We start from the raw sequence: 18,152 nt of genomic DNA, 5'->3' as shown, positions 1-18,152 counted from the left end.
ATTTTACCTACCAATTTTCTTAAAATTTCCTATCAGATTATAATCTGTGAAGGGTTTGAAACTCTGCTGCAAAATAATGGTCACATTAAGGATTATTGACTTGTTTCAAAACAGCTGGATGCAGGAGGTTATTACAGGGATTATACAAAATGTATTTCCAATTACAACAAAATGCAGTAGTCTCAAAATATTTCTTCTGTGACTTACTCCTAGAAAACACTGCTATCAGAATCAAGTTCTCAGTCTTCAAAATCACCATCCTTGTCTTCAAAACACCAACATCAGCCCAGTGCTAGTTCCATACTAGAAAGTCTTTTCAGATCTTTTGCTCCAGGCATGTCCACCTTCAGAGTGCTCTACAATTTAGAGGTAAGAAAACACACTTACTGCTTTCTACTTGTGTTTCTGGGCACTAGGGTTTAAGTAGTTCTAAGTTTCTTGGGCAGGAGACCACAGGTGACAGGGTTATTATGCAAAATGCGAATGTCATATCATAGCCTGCCTTTCTGTATGCAATAAATTCTACACAGAACAAAAGAGGTAAAAAGTTTCCCTTTAGAGACTGTACTGGGAAGCCAGACCCCTCTTTTTGTAATTTGCAAGGTGGAAGTTGTATTCTGAAGCAAGTGGAGAGGAGCAAAGAAACATCAAAATCCTTACTGTTTAGGTAAAATTCCTGCTCGAATCTCCAGAAACTCTGAATATGTGATCTTTAGTGTGTGTGTGTATATATGTATGTAAATATATATAGATATATATATGTCGGTTCTTTTAAAAATTAATTGGAGCTGTTGTTTAGTTTGATTGGATTTGCTCAATTCAATTTGAAAGAAAAAGGAATGCTAACTTCCCTGCTATATAAGGAGGAATATCCTGTCCTCCATATTCTGTCTGTAGAGGCTAAGGAGAAATATTCTTGAGAAGCATTCAACTGTGAAGAATTTTCACTATCCAAATGTGCAGGGCTTTTACCCAGAAGCTTCTGGCCTGTTTTAGCTGTGCATGCAAACTGAGTGGAATACATACACTTTTTTTTTACCTCAAAGTATTTTTCTAAGTTCTCTATCCAAAACACTGGATCAGACCCTGTAAAAAGGTTCTTGCCATGTGTTCAGTGGATGGATTTTGAAGAGTATAAGAGAGTTCAGCTGGTGTCGTTGTTAGGATGCTGTAATCTGCATGCTCTAGGAAGCTGGACAGCTTCTAGTCCTACTTATAAGAACTCATGACAAATACGGTTTGAACAACTTGAAGTTGGAGGACTGATTGTCAGCAACTTCAAAAACAGTGGACAAAGTTACTCTCATTCCCCGTGTGTGCCAAGATTACTGGAGGAATTTTCTGGTAGTTGCTTTCCTTTGGTTTCTGCAGTCTAATGTGAGCTCTTCATCTTTCAACCCTGTCATCACACCGCAGCGTTAGGATTCCCACCTTTTCTGTACAGTTGGAATGAAAGATATTTGATGTCTTTGAAATACGTTGACAAGTTCTACAACTGAAAGCAAATGGTTTAGCGTATCACAGCAAGGGTATCTTGTTGAACTGGCAGGTGATATTACAGCATGACGAGACAGTTATCTGCTGCTTCTATGCCAGAGAAAATAATAAAGGCAAGTAATAAATTGCTTGCTTTTCTGGCAAGGGATGAGAAGTAGCAAATTGGATTAGATGTGTAGATTATATGAATGGACTTGTTCCTCAAGTCCAGTCAAGCCAATTGTAAGATGATTTCTGTCAGGAAAAGGATGATGTGCTCTTTTATCCCCTGAAGTGGTGATATGCTGAAAATATGGGAACCAGTCTGAACTGCTTTCGGAAAAAATGCGCACAGGAAATTTGCAGAGTGTATGAAAGAGATGAAAATTAAATGTTGCAGATGTTCAGGGTTATATCCTGCAGTGTTGTGATAAGATTTCATGCCTGGAACTCTGTAAACCGTTCTTCTGACCTGTGAACCTGGAAAGGATATATTTTGTTTTCCCACATGCAGCATTGTTGGCTGTGCATGCCAAAGACACTTTTCAAGAAAGTAAATAACTTCTGGGGGTTTTCTGGGGTTTGGGGAGGAGCTGGGTTTTGTTTGTTTGGGTGTTGTTTTGTTTTTTCTTTATGTAAAACGAAGCTAAAGTGATTATAAATGTACAGGAGGTCTGACCCACAGAGACCGCAGACTTCCTTATGGCCATGTTTCTGAGCGTAATTGCATTCTGTGAAGTTTAGTGCTGACTTAAAACAGAAGGGATGAGACAGTGCTGATGTTCATAAGGCCTGTAGAATTACCAGGACCATCTTAAAAAAAAAAAAAAAAAAAAAGGCAGCAATACAGTTATGTTTCAGAAGGCATGAATCAATAAGTAAGCCATCCGAAGGGTTTTTTTTAAAGGGATACTGTCGACTGAAAATCTAGAAAGGAGAAGGATTTGGGCTCTTAAGGAGCACCAACAGAGCCTGAAACAACATTTCATGTGCTAGAGTATGTACTTTATCCTTTCCCTTAACAAGCAAACTGCAATAAGGAAAAAAAAATTATACAGAATAAATATCTGTAATAGCCATAGTTGTCCTGAATATTTTAATGTGATTTCTCTTTACTGACTACAGCTTTGCATAAGTGTCTTGTTAATTGCTTCATTTGTAGTGGATTTTTTTTCTGTTGTACTTTTAACCTTCAGCAGATAAAGAATACTAAGGTGGGGAAGGTGTATGCATGCTTATTTACTCATTTATTTTAGGTACTGAGCTCCAAGCTGATGCCAACTGCAGACGATGAAATGGCAAGAAACTGTGCCAAGTCTTTCTGTGAAAACTTCCTCAGAGCAGGAGGTTTGAGGTTAGCTTTCAAAATCTTGACTAAATTTATAACACTTCATTTAGTTAGCAGTTCTGTGTGTTTTCTGATTTCCACAATGCAGCACACTAGTACACCTGTCAGCTTCTTTTTCAGAGGAGAAAAAATCCACCCAAAGCTGTTTTTTCATTATCCAGTGTCTGAAATCCAGCTATCATAGTAATGTAATGTAACAGAGTACATGTTGTTAAACCCCAAAATAAAGTTAGGCACAGATAAGCTTGTGAAGTGTAGCTTTTACTAAGGTAGTTGATATTTAGATAGTTAGCGTTCAAGCATTTCAGTTCAAATTTGCAAGTGTGTACATTACACTATGTCCTGCATAGATGCCAATGGCCATTTTAAGCAGTCAAAGGGTAGATCGTGCAGTGGGAACCAAATTAAATTTTAGTGTCTCCAAAATTCAGACCCTTCAGATAAGAGTTGAGGCACAGCGTGAGTGATTTGGAAGACCTGGCAATACTGCTTGTGTCAGATTTATCAAGTATATGTTGCTTTTAGTAACTCTATCCACCTCCCCTGCCCCACAGATCCTGAAGCATTTTCCAGCAGGAACAGAAAACTTCCATCTGTAGATGTAGGAGGAGAAAATGGGGATGTTAGTCTCCAAAGACACCAGTTTGGCAGGTTTAACTGGCACTCAGCTGACTGAATAGGAGGAGACAATGATAGACATGAATATTAATTGCAGCACCATCCTACTGTAAAACATTTTCACACAGAGGCTTATTGATTTGTTTTTAAGTTTGGTGGTGAATGTGATGCAGAGAGATTCCATCCCATCAGAAGTAGACTATGAAACAAGACAGGGAGTCTATTCCATCTGCCTGCAACTTGCAAGGTATGTAATTGCCTTTCACTAGAGAAAGTGCTGCTTTCTTGGCTTAATATTTAGGATTAATTGGTACTTTGAGTTCTGTTTCATTCACTTGCTGTGAACATTCAAAAATAAGCCTGATGTTTTTGCTCTGTGAATGTAGGTTCTTGCTTGTTGGCCAGACAATGCCTACCTTACTGGATGAGGATTTCGTTAAAGATGGCATAGAAGCATTGTCCTCACGCCCCTTCCGTAATGTCAGCCGACAAGCAAGCAGGCAGATGTCCATTTGTGGAACGCCTGAGAAGTCATCCTACCGACAGCTCTCCGTGTCTGATAGATCCTCCATTCGGGTAGAAGAAATCATACCAGCAGCAAGAGTTGCCATACAAGTAAGGAAGCGTTTGATGATTTATGGTGATGTAGCGACGTGGTCTCCAGTGACAGCTGTATAACTCCTGGATTTTTACTCAAAAGTCTACCTTTTATGCAGGTTCTTGCCCAGGGTCCATTTAAAAGCATCCAAAAATCCAGACTATCAGTGTCTCTTCCCAATCTTGATCTGAATTTTACAGTCTCAGGAATTATTTTTGCAGTACGAAGGGAAGCAGTATCCCAAAAGAGCTTACCAGAAATAGATCTACTCAGAAATCTTACTGGTGATGTATTTTCAGTCACACTTAACTCTAAGATGTTATTCGTGTTAATTTTCTGTAAACAGAAGGGAGAAGTTTCCTGCTTGAACTTGTGGTTTATAATCCGTGTTTCTCTGAATTAGAAATTTTGGGCAAGTTTTTTGTCAAATAGCTCATTAATAATTAAATTTGTTTGATGGTACCTTGGGAAGAAAGGAAACCTTTTTATTTTCAGTGCCCTAAGAAAATGCCATTTTCCCCTTTATAGCCATGTCAGTGTAATTAGTCTGAGACTAGCTATTTACTAAAACAATCTAAGCTGACAAGAACTCAACCCATTTGAAAGTTGAGTCCAGTTGAAAGAAGTTAATGTGACGAGTATGCTATGTTAGGTTCTTGGGCAGTGCTTCCCAAATGGATTGATATGATTGAAATCAGCATGCCTAACTCCAGATAGGTGAAAAGAGAATCTACCACAGTGGAGAATTTAAAAACAAACTACTTCCTACTAAGGAAGCAATACTAATATCTCCTTGGGAACAAAAAGACTCTTGTATCCTTGAGCCTGCTTAGAGAAGAGAGAGGAAAACAAATCCAAATGTCAATTTGATATGATCCAGATGATGCGTTCCTCTTACCACTATGATTAAGAAAGAGTGTTAAATATCACAGAAGTAACCGCTGTTTCTTGTTCCTTCAGACTATGGAGGTGAATGATTTCACTTCCACAGTGGCTTGCTTCATGCGACTCTCTTGGGCTGCTGCTGCAGGACGACTGGACCTCGTGGGAAGTAGTCAGCCAATAAAAGAGAGCAACACTTTATTTCCTGCTGGGATTCGAAACAGACTTAGCAGCTCAGGTAGGTTAACTGTGTCTCTAAACCAATCTAAAGAAAGCATTTGGTTTATTCTTAATTTTACTCTTGCAGAGCTTGAAGCTGAATTCATTGGAGTTGGATTCCATGATCCTTGTAGGTCCCTTCCAACTCTGGATATTCAGTGATTGAGTTACACAAAGCTGATAAAAATGCTGTACGTTTGTGTGGCGTTTAGAGAAGTTTTTTAAGTTGCAGAGAACTGACATCTGAAAAATGTAACGGATTACAGCACTTGTTCATTTCTTAATGCAGGAAGTAATTGCAGTTCAGGAAGCGAAGGAGAGCCAACTGCGTTGCACGCTGGTATCTGTGTGAGACAGCAGTCTGTATCCACCAAAGATGCTCTGATTGCTGGAGAAGCCTTGTCTCTCTTAGTAACCTGCCTTCAGCTACGCAGTCAGCAGCTGGGTATGAAACAGAATTGGATTACTCACTATTTTATAAGTAAGGTGGGGGAAGGCTTTTGGAGACAGGCAAGTACAATATATTCATGAGAAACTTACGGCTTTAGGCTGAGACAGCTCAAGTTAAAAAACACAAAATCTCATTAAAAAATACAGGGTTGTCTTTTTTTTCCAGGACTGAAGAACAGGTGGCATGAAACAAAGCATGTGGTGCTGTGCCTTAGTGAAATGTATTGGGAAAGCTGACTTATTGCCAGTATCTAAATATTTGCACTGGCTTTGAAGTGTGTAATTCTGTAAGTGCTGCTGTTTGCACAGCTAGTGTTTAGTACTTGAACCTTTGTGTACAGGAGTTGTAAACCTTGGTGGTGGTCAGAGGAGAAGGAAAATGTTGTTAATAATGCGGTGTCAGTCTCTGGTGGGGGAAGGAGATGGGGAAAATACGCAAATAGCCGTTACTGCTTTTCAGTGTCAATGGGGGATGTCCTCTAGGTCCTACAGTATTTTAATGCAAGACTGTAACTGACTAGCTTTAAAGGATTATTTTTAAAAAGCCTGGTATTCATCTGTTCTAGGATCTTTTTACAATTTGCCTTGTGTTGCCGATTTCATCATTGACATACTACTCGGATCACCAAGTGCTGAGGTGAGGGTCTTTCTCTGAAAACTTGATAATGTTATACTTCTGAAATGCATATGCTCTGATCACTTAGTATGGTCTTGAAGGTAAAATTGTTCATTACAAAAAACTGTTGGAATATTTGTAATTTGAATGAATAACCTTTGTATAGTTGTTAGTAGTCCATTATCTAGTGATGTGTTGATAGAAAATGCTGAAGTATTACATTCTTTAGGCTTGTTTAATCCATGAGGCACACAGGACTGCTGTGGCCAGTCTAAAGAAAATACTGTCATTTTGGTGAGACATTCTGTAAAACTAGTACTTTAGGGAAGGTTCCAAGTAACTTCCGTCTGAAAAGATTTGGCTAAAAATCTAATGGATTCTTCTGAACTTTCAAGAAATGCTTCTAAATGTCAGAACCCTTCTAAAATTCATTCTTTCTGATTTAAGGTTATTCTGCATATTCTGAAATCTAGAGATTTTCAAGCCATACTATATATCATTTCACTGCATCTCATATATTTTGTATGAAGTCATTGTATCTTTTCCCCCTTATCTGAATTTATAATCTGTGTTTCATAAAGCATCAGAACTTTTAGCTCAGGGATGAAAGTGGATTGCTAAATCCCTTTAAATAGAGAAACCCTGGCTGGCAGGTGCTGAGCTCATAGTCTGGTTTACACAAGCTTCTCGATGTCTGTTTTTTCTGTTACACTTCTGTTTTGTTAGAAATCTATTTTTTGCAACTTTTGAGCAACTGCTAGTGTTTGACAGTGACGCTGTTTCAGATTCGTCGTGTTGCCTGTGACCAGTTGTACACCCTCAGTCAGACAGACACATCAGCTCACCCAGATGTACAAAAGCCAAACCAGTTTCTCCTAAGTGTTGTTCTCGGTGCCCAGCTGCCTCTTTGGTCACCAACCAGCATCATGAGGGGAATCAACCAGAGGTAAGTCAGATGTGTGATTATTGAGGAAGCAAATCTATTGCATTTTTAAATGAATAGTGCTGTGGAAGCTCTGAGGCACAAGGGATTAGGACTTCACAAGTCTGTCGAAAGTAGATATCCCTGTCAAGCCCCAGATAGCTTTGGCAGTATGTAAATTGAAGGGAGATAAAGCTGAATTCTCAAGGTACAACTCTTCCTCTGTGAACTGCTATAGTTCAGCTTATTTGACTTCACATTTGTGAGGCTGTAATTGCTGAACAGGCCTGCTTCTTCTACGATGTGGCCATGGCAGTCAGAACCTGGCTGGAGTCCTGCATGAGGCACGGAGGCAATGGGATGTATGACAGTAACATTGAGTTTATTCAATAGCATTGCATGGATCCAGATCAGAAACCAATCCTAAAGGCTCCAGCCTTTTCAGTGGTGTCTGGGCCCGTGACTTCACCTGACTTCTTGTTGCTTATGTTACCCATTGCACCTGTAAAGACTGTAGCTGTCAGTCCTGTTAACTTGTCCCTGACTGGCCAAAAGTTGTTGAATTCAACAGCAACTTTAAACATCAATTTCTAGAGGAATCTGAATAGAGGAGTAACTGAGAAGTTAAAACATGTTGTTGTTATATCATCGCCTGATAATTAACTAAAATTGTTACGAGGTGAAGGAAGAAAGCAGGATTAAATGTTATGAGTAACATTCAGAAGCAGCTGTTGGGAAGAAATTTGTTTTAAAGCTGCAGCATGTGCGTGCAGAAGCATACCCATGCTATGGCTATGCCATTTTGGATTAGATAGAGCACACAGGCCTTAAAGGCAACTGCTTAGGAAGAAGCTTCTGATTTTAAATTAAATCTTTCTTCTATTTGTGTATGTTTCAGACTTTTGTCCCAGTGTACGGAATATTTTGACCTGAGATGTCAGTTATTGGATGACCTCACATGTAAGTATGTACAGGCACGCATGTCATTCTGCAGCTTCCAAGCGTGTCTGCCTTCTGTAGACAAGATATAGAATTGCCTTCACGGCGGGTCTGTTACACCATGAACTCAGTGTGACCTGCCAGTGTGCTGCCTGTCCTGTGCTAATGCCTGGCATGGACTGTTTTTGGCATTTAGTAATAGCGAGGCAGCTCGCTCTTTTTGGAAAGTGAAATCTGTTCCTTTGTGGAAGGTGTACTTTGTACACATTGAGGGGGAAACTAGAATTTCAAACAGTTTAGTGATGGTCTTTGAATTCATATTCTGCATTTATAGAGCTGTTAATTTTTCTGGGTTTTCTTCTTCTCTTGCAGCATCAGAAATGGAACAGCTAAAGATAAGCCCAGCTGCCATGTTAGAAGATGAGATCACATGGCTGGACAATTTTGAACCCAACCGCACAGCTGAGTGTGAGACCAGTGAAGCTGATAACATCCTGTTAGCAGGACACTTGAGGCTCATCAAGACTCTCCTTTCACTTTGTGGGGCAGAGAAGGAAATGGTTGGTAAGTATTCCTTTTTACTCTCAAGTGACTAGACTGGTGTGAATTCTGCGTAGCACTAGCAGATGACTTCATCAGTAGACAGTATGTGTGAAGACATTATAATACATCAGTAGAAGTGATACAGAGCTATAAGGAGTAATTTTGGCAGTACCTTTGTTGTACCTTTGCCATTTGATAAGATATTTGGGTATAGTTTTTGTTGATATGGTGCTGTTAAGTGAGTTTGCTGTTATGGAACAACCTTTTGACATTTGTAGTGATAATGGAAGTATTTAACAGTAGATGTGGATTACTGTGTTACAGGTTCCTCTTTGATTAAGCCATTGTTGGATGATTTCCTCTTCCGAGCATCCAGGATTATTCTGAATAGCCATTCTCCAGCAGGCAGTGCTGCAATCAGTCAGCAAGACTTTCATCCAAAGTAAAAATTGATTTTTTTGTTATGTTGGGTTTTGTCCTAGATCTCATGAATGCAAATGGCACACTGGGGCTACACATACTAGGATTTAATACCACCGTTGGAGTATTTCTCCAGTTCTCTATGCTTCCTATATAAGTTCCAAATAGCATTTTTCTAAGCTTTTGTGACCAAAAATCTTTGCTTTTCTGTACTTCTGAAGTCTGTGCTTTGTTAGATCAATGGTGAACTGCAAGCACAACTGAGTGCTGATTTTGTGAGTCCAGAGTGTACTCCTTTAGCTCATCATTGCTTGGGAAGTTGGCTAAATTGCAGTATGAACAGGAACTTAACTTTCCAAGCCCTTTGTAAATGAGAATCTCAAAAGTTCCACTATTTTCTTTTTCCCTTGAAAAGTGTTTTGTAAGAAACTAACACTGACCAAGTCTCCTTGCACCTGAGAGAGCTGGGGGAAAAAAGAGTGGGCTTTCTCTTTCCTATCACACCTGTCTTCTGTTATTGCCACACAATATCTGAAGGGGTGGGTAAATTAGCTCGTGTGGAGTTTTGTGCTGTTGCAGCTGGATTGCTTACATTACACTGACTAGTTGGTGTGGATTTGGATCAGGCATATGGAGGTGCCTTTCCACAAACCCTAAAGAAGGTTTTAGCGGAGCATTTAGCAACCCCTGAACTGAATGGGACTTGCTACACCTTCGTGTTTTGCTCCAGCTTTGCTCCATTGCAGTTCATCTCAAGCATGCTCTTTTGTTTGCTTAGAGCAAATAAAGCCTTTTCTTTGGCCTTTAGAAGAAAGGGCTAGTGTGTTTGATCCACTGGAAGGAGCTAAGTAGAAGTGCTTTGTACTGGTCTAGCAGCTTAGGTCTAAGGTCATCTCTTGTAGGAGTAAGTTATCTGGTCTAGCTCTTTGAAGGCTTGTCTCCCTGTAAACAAGTCATTATGTCTCCATCAGTGTTACAGTGATAGAGAATGTCTGTCCTCAGAGGTACAACCAATTCTGTGTCATCTTTAGGTGCCCTAAACTTTTCCTTGCTCCTGAATGTTAACAAGTGTCTCCATGTCAGTAAGGGAGACTTATTTAAAGGATTGTTCCTGGTGCTGCTCTTCTGATTCCATTCTTCCCTGTTCCCCAAGAAAGAAAAAATAGCATTCTGCAATCTCTCAGGAGTGTTTCATCATTTTATAGTGTTCCTTTTGAACATTAATTGCCACTTGTTCTGAGTAATATGGCTTTCTAGAATTAGAAATAATTGAGTCATCTACAAAATAGATCTCAAATGTGGTTTTCTTTTTAGGTGCAGTACAGCAGATAGCCGATTAGCTGCTTATGAAGTGTTAGTAATGCTGGCTGATAGCTCACCTTCCAATCTCCAGCTTATTACAAAAGAGCTGCTTTCTATGCATCACCAGTGTGACCCTGCGCTTACCAAGGAGTTTGATGTAAGCAAAAGCCTTTTTTGATTTGTATTAACGTGGTTTGGAGTACTGTGTATGATCAACTTAACTGCTCCAGTCATGAAATTTCCATGGTCTTCAATTTAAAATGACAAAAAGCAGATAAGAGTAAATGCAGACCCATTTGATCTTCCTCAGAAACAAATACTGCAGTGAGTCTTTGTCAGTTATTATTTGGATAAGAAAGAAATATTGCCTAAATAGCACCAATTTTACTTAGATACATTTTAGGCCATTTTAAAACAGTTTTGTGCAAAGTGTTAAATATCTTAATGACCAAATATAGCACTCTTGTGATCTTTCAGAATGTATATTCCTGGTTTTCCATTAAATTACTCTTGACAGCTCATATAAAGGTGATTATAAAAGCTATAGTATGTTGTTGGAGTCTCATGCTTTTGATTACTTACTGGGACAAAAAAAATGTGCTTGTCATTCTAGTATCTTCCACCAGTGGATAGTCGCTCCATTTCAGGATTTGTGGGACTGAAGAATGGTGGTGCTACTTGTTACATGAATGCAGTCTTCCAGCAGCTATATATGCAGCCTGGTCTACCAGAGGTAATTGGTTCAACATCCAGTAAAGCCCTCTTTTTGGAATTACTGTCACCTAAACTGAAAGTTCATCTTAGCACTATTTGTAAATGAATTGTTTAAAACAAATAAAACTGTGTATGTATGTGTGTCTGCATATATATATATTTATACACACAATAAATATATGAATTATAAGTTACTGTGCTGTGTGTCATGACAACTTACAGTAATAATATTGCCAAGAACAAATTTTAATAAGTTCATTTATTTGTTTCCTTCCAGGCCTTCCTTTCCATTGATGATGATACAGACAATCCAGATGACAACGTGTTCTATCAAGTTCAATCTCTTTTTGGTCATTTGATGGAAAGCAAGCTACAGTATTATGTACCTGAGAACTTTTGGAAGGTATTACATCTTTTCGTTTAGAATATATAGCTTTCCTACTTAGCAAGTAATTATTCATTCAACCTTTTCTCATTGCAGAATTTCTAGAGAGCTAGTTCTACTTCAAAAAGTCAAAATGTGTAAAAATAACAAATTTCTTTAAAAAATCCCTTTCTCTGGTGATGTGTTCATGGAACAACCATCTTTTTATATCTGTTTATATAGATTTTCAAGATGTGGAATAAGGAACTTTATGTTAGAGAGCAACAGGATGCTTATGAATTCTTCACCAGTCTTATAGATCAAATGGATGAGTACCTCAAGGTAAAAACCTCAGGGATTTCTTTCCTTGTTTGTACGCATCTCCTCGGTACCTTTTGTCTCTCTCCTTTGTTCTTCAGAAAAGAAGGCAGAGAGCTATTCGGCTTATTTTATAATCTACATAGTATTAAGAAGTTTAAAATTTCTATTGCTTTCTTGGTCTTTCACTCTGTAATATACCCAACTCATGTCTAATTTTACATCTCCAACAGAAAATAGGAAGAGACCAAATATTTAAGAATACTTTTCAAGGAATTTTCTCTGATCAGAAGATCTGCAAGGACTGTCCTCACAGGTAATGTTAAATTTAGTGCATTAGTTAACAAGTTATGTGCTCCTGTAACTATTAAAATATGTAGGTCAAAATAGCATGAGAAGAGAGACATACGCTTTTGTGAGCATCACAGCTGTTGATAGCTATGGGGCAAATGCGGTATTCTTTCCTAAGCGTATGTGTTGTTAATGCAAGCTGGATAGGTTCTACTCTGTCAATGCCTTGACTTTTTCTTCTTGAATTTAGGTATGAGCGTGAGGAAGCCTTCATGGCTCTCAACCTAGGTGTGACTTCATGTCAAAGTCTGGAAATATCCTTGGATCAGTTTGTTAGAGGAGAAGTTCTGGAAGGAAGCAATGCATACTACTGTGAAAAATGCAAAGAAAAGGTATTAGTTCTTAATGTGTGTGAAAGAAGATTCAGCTCTAGTTTGATTTTTTCTTAAGCGTTACATGGTCATAGAAGCCATGTTTGGATACTGTTTACTCTTTCTATGTTGAAGTCACAATCAAGACATTAAATCCATACATTCATGAAGATAGCAGTCCATGCAGATAGCATTCTTAGTTCCCTTTGTAAGACATATTGTAGACTGAACATTTAGAGGGATAGCAGGGTGGTAAAATGTTCTGTAACATACCAGCCCACTGCACAGACTCTGAAATGCCTGTAATGGTACCCTGTCTGTACGTAATGTAGTCATCCTATGGCCATCCTGCCTCCCGTGGCTGTATTGCACATCAGTTTGGGATAGCTGGAATTGTCCATCTGTAGAAGAATACTACAGAATGCTTGAAGTAGATAGAGGTGATATTCTTTTTTCTTTTTAAGAGAACTACAGTGAAGCGCACATGCATTAAAGTCTTACCTAGCCTGTTGGTGATTCACCTGATGAGATTTGGCTTTGATTGGGAGAGTGGACGTTCTATTAAATATGATGAACAAATAAGGGTAAGAAAACTTTTCTGTATGACACCCCCACTGCCCCCCGCTGCTTTGTGAAGTGGACTCTCACTGTTACTATTAATTCTTCTTTCTTTCCCCCACATTTTGATACAGAGATTTTGAGTACATGGTACACTTACAACATGATCTTGCTACAGAAAATAAGTATTTTTCCTTACAGCTTTCCTTGTCTGCAGCATTCTTGCAATCCTTTCAGAAAGCTAGAGCAAAAACCTCCATAAAGACATTTTATTTAACTTCTGTGTCATAAGGATAAAAAGTTGAAGTACCATGTTTTCCTTTGGTGTTCCCAGTGTGGAAAGTATTAATACAGTTCTCATAAAATTACACTAAGCATGTACACAATGTAATCTCTTAGTTAATCTGAAATATCTCTTCAAACAGTTTCCCTGGATGCTGAACATGGAACCTTACACTGTGTCAGGGATGGCTCGCCAGGACTCATCCTCGGAAGTGGGGGACAATGGTAGAAACGCAGATCAAGGAGGTGGAGGCTCCCCAAGGAAGAAAGTTGCCCCTACAGAAAACTACGAGCTGGTTGGTGTGATTGTTCACAGTGGCCAGGCACACGCAGGGCACTACTACTCCTTTATAAAGGACAGGAGGTAATGGCCAAGAAGATTTGGGGGGGGGGGGTTGAGTGCTGGCTAAAGACTACTTGTTTTGGGAAGGTATAGCGAGCCATTCAGAGCTCTATTGGAAGCATTCTTCCCTTTCTTAACACCCAACATTGTGAGTGTTAAGGCAGTAACACAATAATATGGGACACCATATTATAAAAGTCTCAGCAATTCTTACGTACCTTGTATTGCAGTTTGAGGGCTTCCTATGACACTTGGTTGCAGGTGATATGCTTCTCATATTTTTAATCAAGTTTATTTTTTAAAAATGTGACTGACATTGATTTGAACTAAGCTTGCTATTTACTGTCAAAACAAATGTGAGTTCAGCGTTGTCATTTCTAAGGTATTCGGGTCATTCAGTTTTTTACTAGACAATCAAGTAACTTTTGTTTCCATTGTGTTTCTATTCTGTTTTGATCACAGGGGATGTGGAAAAGGAAAGTGGTATAAATTTAATGACACCGTTGTTGAAGAATTTGATTTAACTGATGAAACCCTGGAATATGAATGTTTTGGTGGAGAGTATAGACCTAAAGTCTATGATCAATGTAAGCAGAAGTATAGATTGATTTACAGTAGCTTTATATTTCATACTGCTTCTCAGTAGAGGTAGATCTCAGTCCATTATATCTACTTTGAGTTACTTTGTCTAATAGTCCTTCTGAAACAGTTTTTTTCCTAAAGTCTTCTGTTTACTGAAGGACATAACAGCTTGTATACAGCCTAATATTAATTGAACCATATTCACTGTTGTTCAGCACTTTGCAGACTTAGTAGCAGAAGAGATTCAAAAGTAAAATTGTACCCCATTAAAATAGGGTGGGGTTTTTAATAAAAAAAAAAAACCACCACAAAAAACAGGCTTTATTTTAGGCTAGTGAAAATAATTGTGCATAGAACATGGTGTGGCATCATATAATTAAACTTTTCAATGCTTTAAGGAATTAATTCCAAATACATTTCCACCAATATTCACTTGTTTCATAATTCTGATGTTTTGATCTGACAGATGACCTTATACTGCCACAGTGTATATTACCTGCACACCCAGTTTCACTTCTCTGTGGGAATGAAGAAGGTACGAAACCTTCAAAGGCCTTCACTGACTGCCTTTTCTCCTTTCAGCTAACCCTTACCCTGATGTGCGTCGGCGCTACTGGAATGCCTATATGCTGTTTTACCAGAGAGTGTCTGATCAGAACTCTCCGGTCCTACCAAAGAAAAGTCGAGTGAGTGTTGTGCGTCAAGAAGCTGAGGACCTCTCGTTGTAAGTTCCTGTTGTGTCTGTAAAGGTTTCTCTTATGTTGATATCCAGACTCTATCTCCAGAGCTAAGAAATGAGTAACTCCTGTTCGACAAAGGAGTGTACTGACCCTTCTGTTGTTTTGGGTTTTAAGCTGCTTAATGAATAGTCTTTTATTGCTTTCAGAATTTCCTCTTCCATACTGCTGTCACCATTGCAGTAAAAAGTTCAAGCTGACTGACAGCCTCAAGAAGTATTTAGACTGTCATCTAAATTTGCCTTAACATTATACTGGCTATACTGGTATTTTAAACTTGAACTGTAGATTTGTCATAGGATTTCATTATTCACCTTGAGCTTGTATATATTTCAGATCTGCTCCATCTTCACCAGAAATTTCACCCCAGTCATCACCTCGACCCCATAGGCCCAACAGTGACCGCCTGTCTATCTTGACTAAGCTGGTTCGAAAAGGAGAAAAAAAGGGACTTTTTGTAGAGAAAATGCCTGTGCGGATATATCAGGTAGTGCACTCTGAAAGTGGCAACTAAATCCTACTCATGAAATTTAAGCACATAGTAAGAGAAACACAGTAACTTTGAAGGTTTTCTTGAAGTAATTCCCTTCTTGAAAGCAAAGCTAAAAATAATTCTGGATTCTGACATAAAGAATGTCAGAATAAAAGCTGTTCAGTAGGATGTTACTGTAAGTTTTGCTGTCCTGTCTCACAAAATTGACCCATCATTCTTCGCTTCGGAGAAACTGCAGGCAAGGTAGTCAGACATGAGATATGACAGCAGTCCGCAACCAAGCAGGGAGAGAGAAGAGCTGAGAAGATGCTTCATTTGAAGTAAGAGTAATGGAGACAATGGCAAGTTACAGTCATCCTCAAGTTCTTGAGTTCACAAGAATGTAGAAAGGGGAAGAGAAGGGAGAGAAACCAAAACCAGCTTCAGTTCTGGTCATGTCTGTTAACTTAGGCAATACTGAATATGATCTCAAAGGGGAAAACATGGATGTTGAAGGCAACTTTGGAAGTCAGGACTGAAAACAGGTGTGATGGCAATGGCAGAGCAGTGAGAGGATGGTAGAACCTGGGTATTAGGCTGTCATAAGAGGAAGGTCTCAGTTTGCAGGCCTGCAACTCTGGTCCATACAGGAGAGGGTAGAGTCTTGCATATTTGGCTTTCTGAACACACACCATCCTGCTGATGTGCAAGAGAGCTTACATCACATATACAGTCAGAATAACCTGTGCAGACCGTGTCTGGCCCTCCACATGGGCTGTACCAGGGCATGAAGAGTCACTTTAGGCATTCTTGTATCCAGGGTTGTGTTATTACAATAAACAGAACTCTGCTCACGTTTATTGAGAGTCTTTCAGCAAAATCTCATTTGAAAAAAGAGGGAGGGGCTTGGCATTTAAGTACGTTGTTGTGGCTGCAGCTTGCAACTATACTGTGGCTCCTTGCTCTGTACGTCTAAATTTGCGAAGCAAGCCTTTCAGGTTTGAAGGATGTTCTCTTGTTGTTGTTTTTTTGGTTTTTTTTTTTTATTAAAAGCAAGCCAAAATAGAAATTCTTCCCTTTTCTTTTCCCTTAGTGGCCAAATGATTAAGTCCCTCATCTGTTGTCTTGTGTTTTGTAATATCCTTGGAAGAAATTCACTAGTCTTATACAAATTTTCTAAGTCTCCCATATGTATTTTCCCCTCTGCTGAAGTAATGATTCAGAGCATGAACAGAATAGGTCTGACACTGATTTTTAAACACTGCACATTTACATAAAATATGCGATTTTAATTAGAGAAATGTACTTTGACGATATTTTAATTTTTTTGCCTTTTACAGATGGTGAGAGATGAAAACTTGAAATTTATGAAGAACAGAGATGTATACAGCAGTGACTACTTCAGTTTTGTTCTGTCATTAGCTTCACTGAATGCTGTAAGTACCTGGATTATAATCTTAGAGCATTTGGAATATGTTGGGTAGAAAGGGCCACAGAAGCTATTTGGGTCACAACCATGAAAACTGGGAGAGAAGGGTTGATGTGATTTTGCTTTTCCAGCTGACCAATTCATTGTCTCCAATAATTTTTAACGCTGATAACATCTGTCTCAAAGCAGACTCCAGCCTCCTGTTCTAGTAGTGGGAGAAACATCTTTGTGCCATAGTAAAATTTATGAAATAACACAGACCATTTTAAATGACGCAAACTGAGCTCCAGAGGGACAGAAATTCCTCTCTGTATGGAAGATCCAAAAGTTGGTGTTAGTCACTTCAAAGTTGGTAGACTTTCATTGGAAATACAGCTTACTAGCTAAGGTTTTCTAAATGGAAAACAAACCAGCATTTATTAAATCCACAGATCTAGTGGGCCTTACAGCAAGTTTGTTCCTGTTTTCACATATTTGTTAACTAGCATGGTCAGCACTGGAGACCGTTTTTAGCACAGAAATATGCTTTGCTTTATTTTTTTCCAACTGAAGTAAATTACTTGAATAGAAAATGTTGATGTGTTTAAGATACAGCACATGTGCTGCAGGCATACTTCTGCTCTGAAGTAAATTTGACGTTTCTTTCAGACTAAGGTAAAGCATCCTTATTACCCATGCATGGCAAAGGTGAGCTTACAGCTGGCAGTCCAGTTCCTCTTCCAAACCTATCTCCGAACCAAGAAGAAACTCAGGTAAGGCCTTGTGCTGGGTACTGTAACAACATATTCTGAAGTTTTCGTGCTTGTACCTACAGCACCTTGAAATACTGCAGGTAGTATAGACATTCATGGGAGTAGCAATACGTTTCTGCTTTGCACTGGAATCCCATCATAAAGAAATCTGAGAGAGGAAGGAGGGTCGCGTATAACCTGACAGCTTGCTGCTGCTCCCGGCTCTCCATTATTTCAGTGGTAGTGGATTGGGCGTGGAAAGGCTTTAATGCAGATTTGAAGACAGCAAGTTGTTCCAAAATACTTCTCTAAGTGGTTTTTGTCTGAAATCATCTAGTGTATCTTCAATTAAAGGAAACATTCTTTCTATTTGGCAAACAAGAAACATGGCTTAGGTTTTGGAGGTGTTTTTTTCTCATTCGTTACTGACAGTTGTCCCTGTTTTGTTAAAGGGCTGACACAGAAGAATGGATTGCCACCATAGATGCACTGCTCTCCAAAAGCATTGATGCTTGTCAGTGGTTAGTTGAACATTTTGTGGGGCCAGAGGGCCGGGAGCTTTTAAAGTAAGTACTGGGAATTCTGTCTTGGGTGTCTTGTGTCTCGTGTATGGGTAAAGCTTCCTAA

The 18,152-nt window shown here is 39.0% G+C and overlaps 1 protein-coding gene across 3 annotated transcripts in view; it reads left to right on the top strand.

Moving 5' to 3' along the window:
• USP24 (ubiquitin specific peptidase 24) overlaps nt 1-18,152 on the top strand; it is a 65,739-nt gene that overhangs the window by 34,515 nt on the left and 13,072 nt on the right. For all 3 annotated transcript variants that reach the window (XM_054833384.1, XM_054833383.1, XM_054833382.1), the window contains 25 exons: nt 214-369; nt 2,733-2,830; nt 3,594-3,689; nt 3,829-4,057; nt 5,001-5,160; nt 5,431-5,586; nt 6,158-6,228; nt 6,993-7,153; nt 8,028-8,089; nt 8,441-8,632; nt 8,936-9,053; nt 10,346-10,490; nt 10,947-11,066; nt 11,325-11,450; nt 11,655-11,753; nt 11,963-12,045; nt 12,271-12,412; nt 12,856-12,975; nt 13,375-13,595; nt 14,037-14,161; nt 14,739-14,880; nt 15,230-15,380; nt 16,706-16,801; nt 17,443-17,546; nt 17,978-18,091. In XM_054833384.1, coding sequence (XP_054689359.1) covers nt 214-369; nt 2,733-2,830; nt 3,594-3,689; nt 3,829-4,057; nt 5,001-5,160; nt 5,431-5,586; nt 6,158-6,228; nt 6,993-7,153; nt 8,028-8,089; nt 8,441-8,632; nt 8,936-9,053; nt 10,346-10,490; nt 10,947-11,066; nt 11,325-11,450; nt 11,655-11,753; nt 11,963-12,045; nt 12,271-12,412; nt 12,856-12,975; nt 13,375-13,595; nt 14,037-14,161; nt 14,739-14,880; nt 15,230-15,380; nt 16,706-16,801; nt 17,443-17,546; nt 17,978-18,091 — 3,287 coding nt within the window. The remainder of the gene's footprint in view (nt 1-213; nt 370-2,732; nt 2,831-3,593; nt 3,690-3,828; nt 4,058-5,000; nt 5,161-5,430; nt 5,587-6,157; nt 6,229-6,992; nt 7,154-8,027; nt 8,090-8,440; nt 8,633-8,935; nt 9,054-10,345; nt 10,491-10,946; nt 11,067-11,324; nt 11,451-11,654; nt 11,754-11,962; nt 12,046-12,270; nt 12,413-12,855; nt 12,976-13,374; nt 13,596-14,036; nt 14,162-14,738; nt 14,881-15,229; nt 15,381-16,705; nt 16,802-17,442; nt 17,547-17,977; nt 18,092-18,152) is intronic.

Source organism: Grus americana, chromosome 8 (genome assembly GCF_028858705.1).
Source record: "Grus americana isolate bGruAme1 chromosome 8, bGruAme1.mat, whole genome shotgun sequence".
In the NCBI taxonomy this organism is placed as follows: domain Eukaryota; kingdom Metazoa; phylum Chordata; class Aves; order Gruiformes; family Gruidae; genus Grus; species Grus americana.
This window is presented reverse-complemented; position numbering and strand designations above follow the sequence as displayed.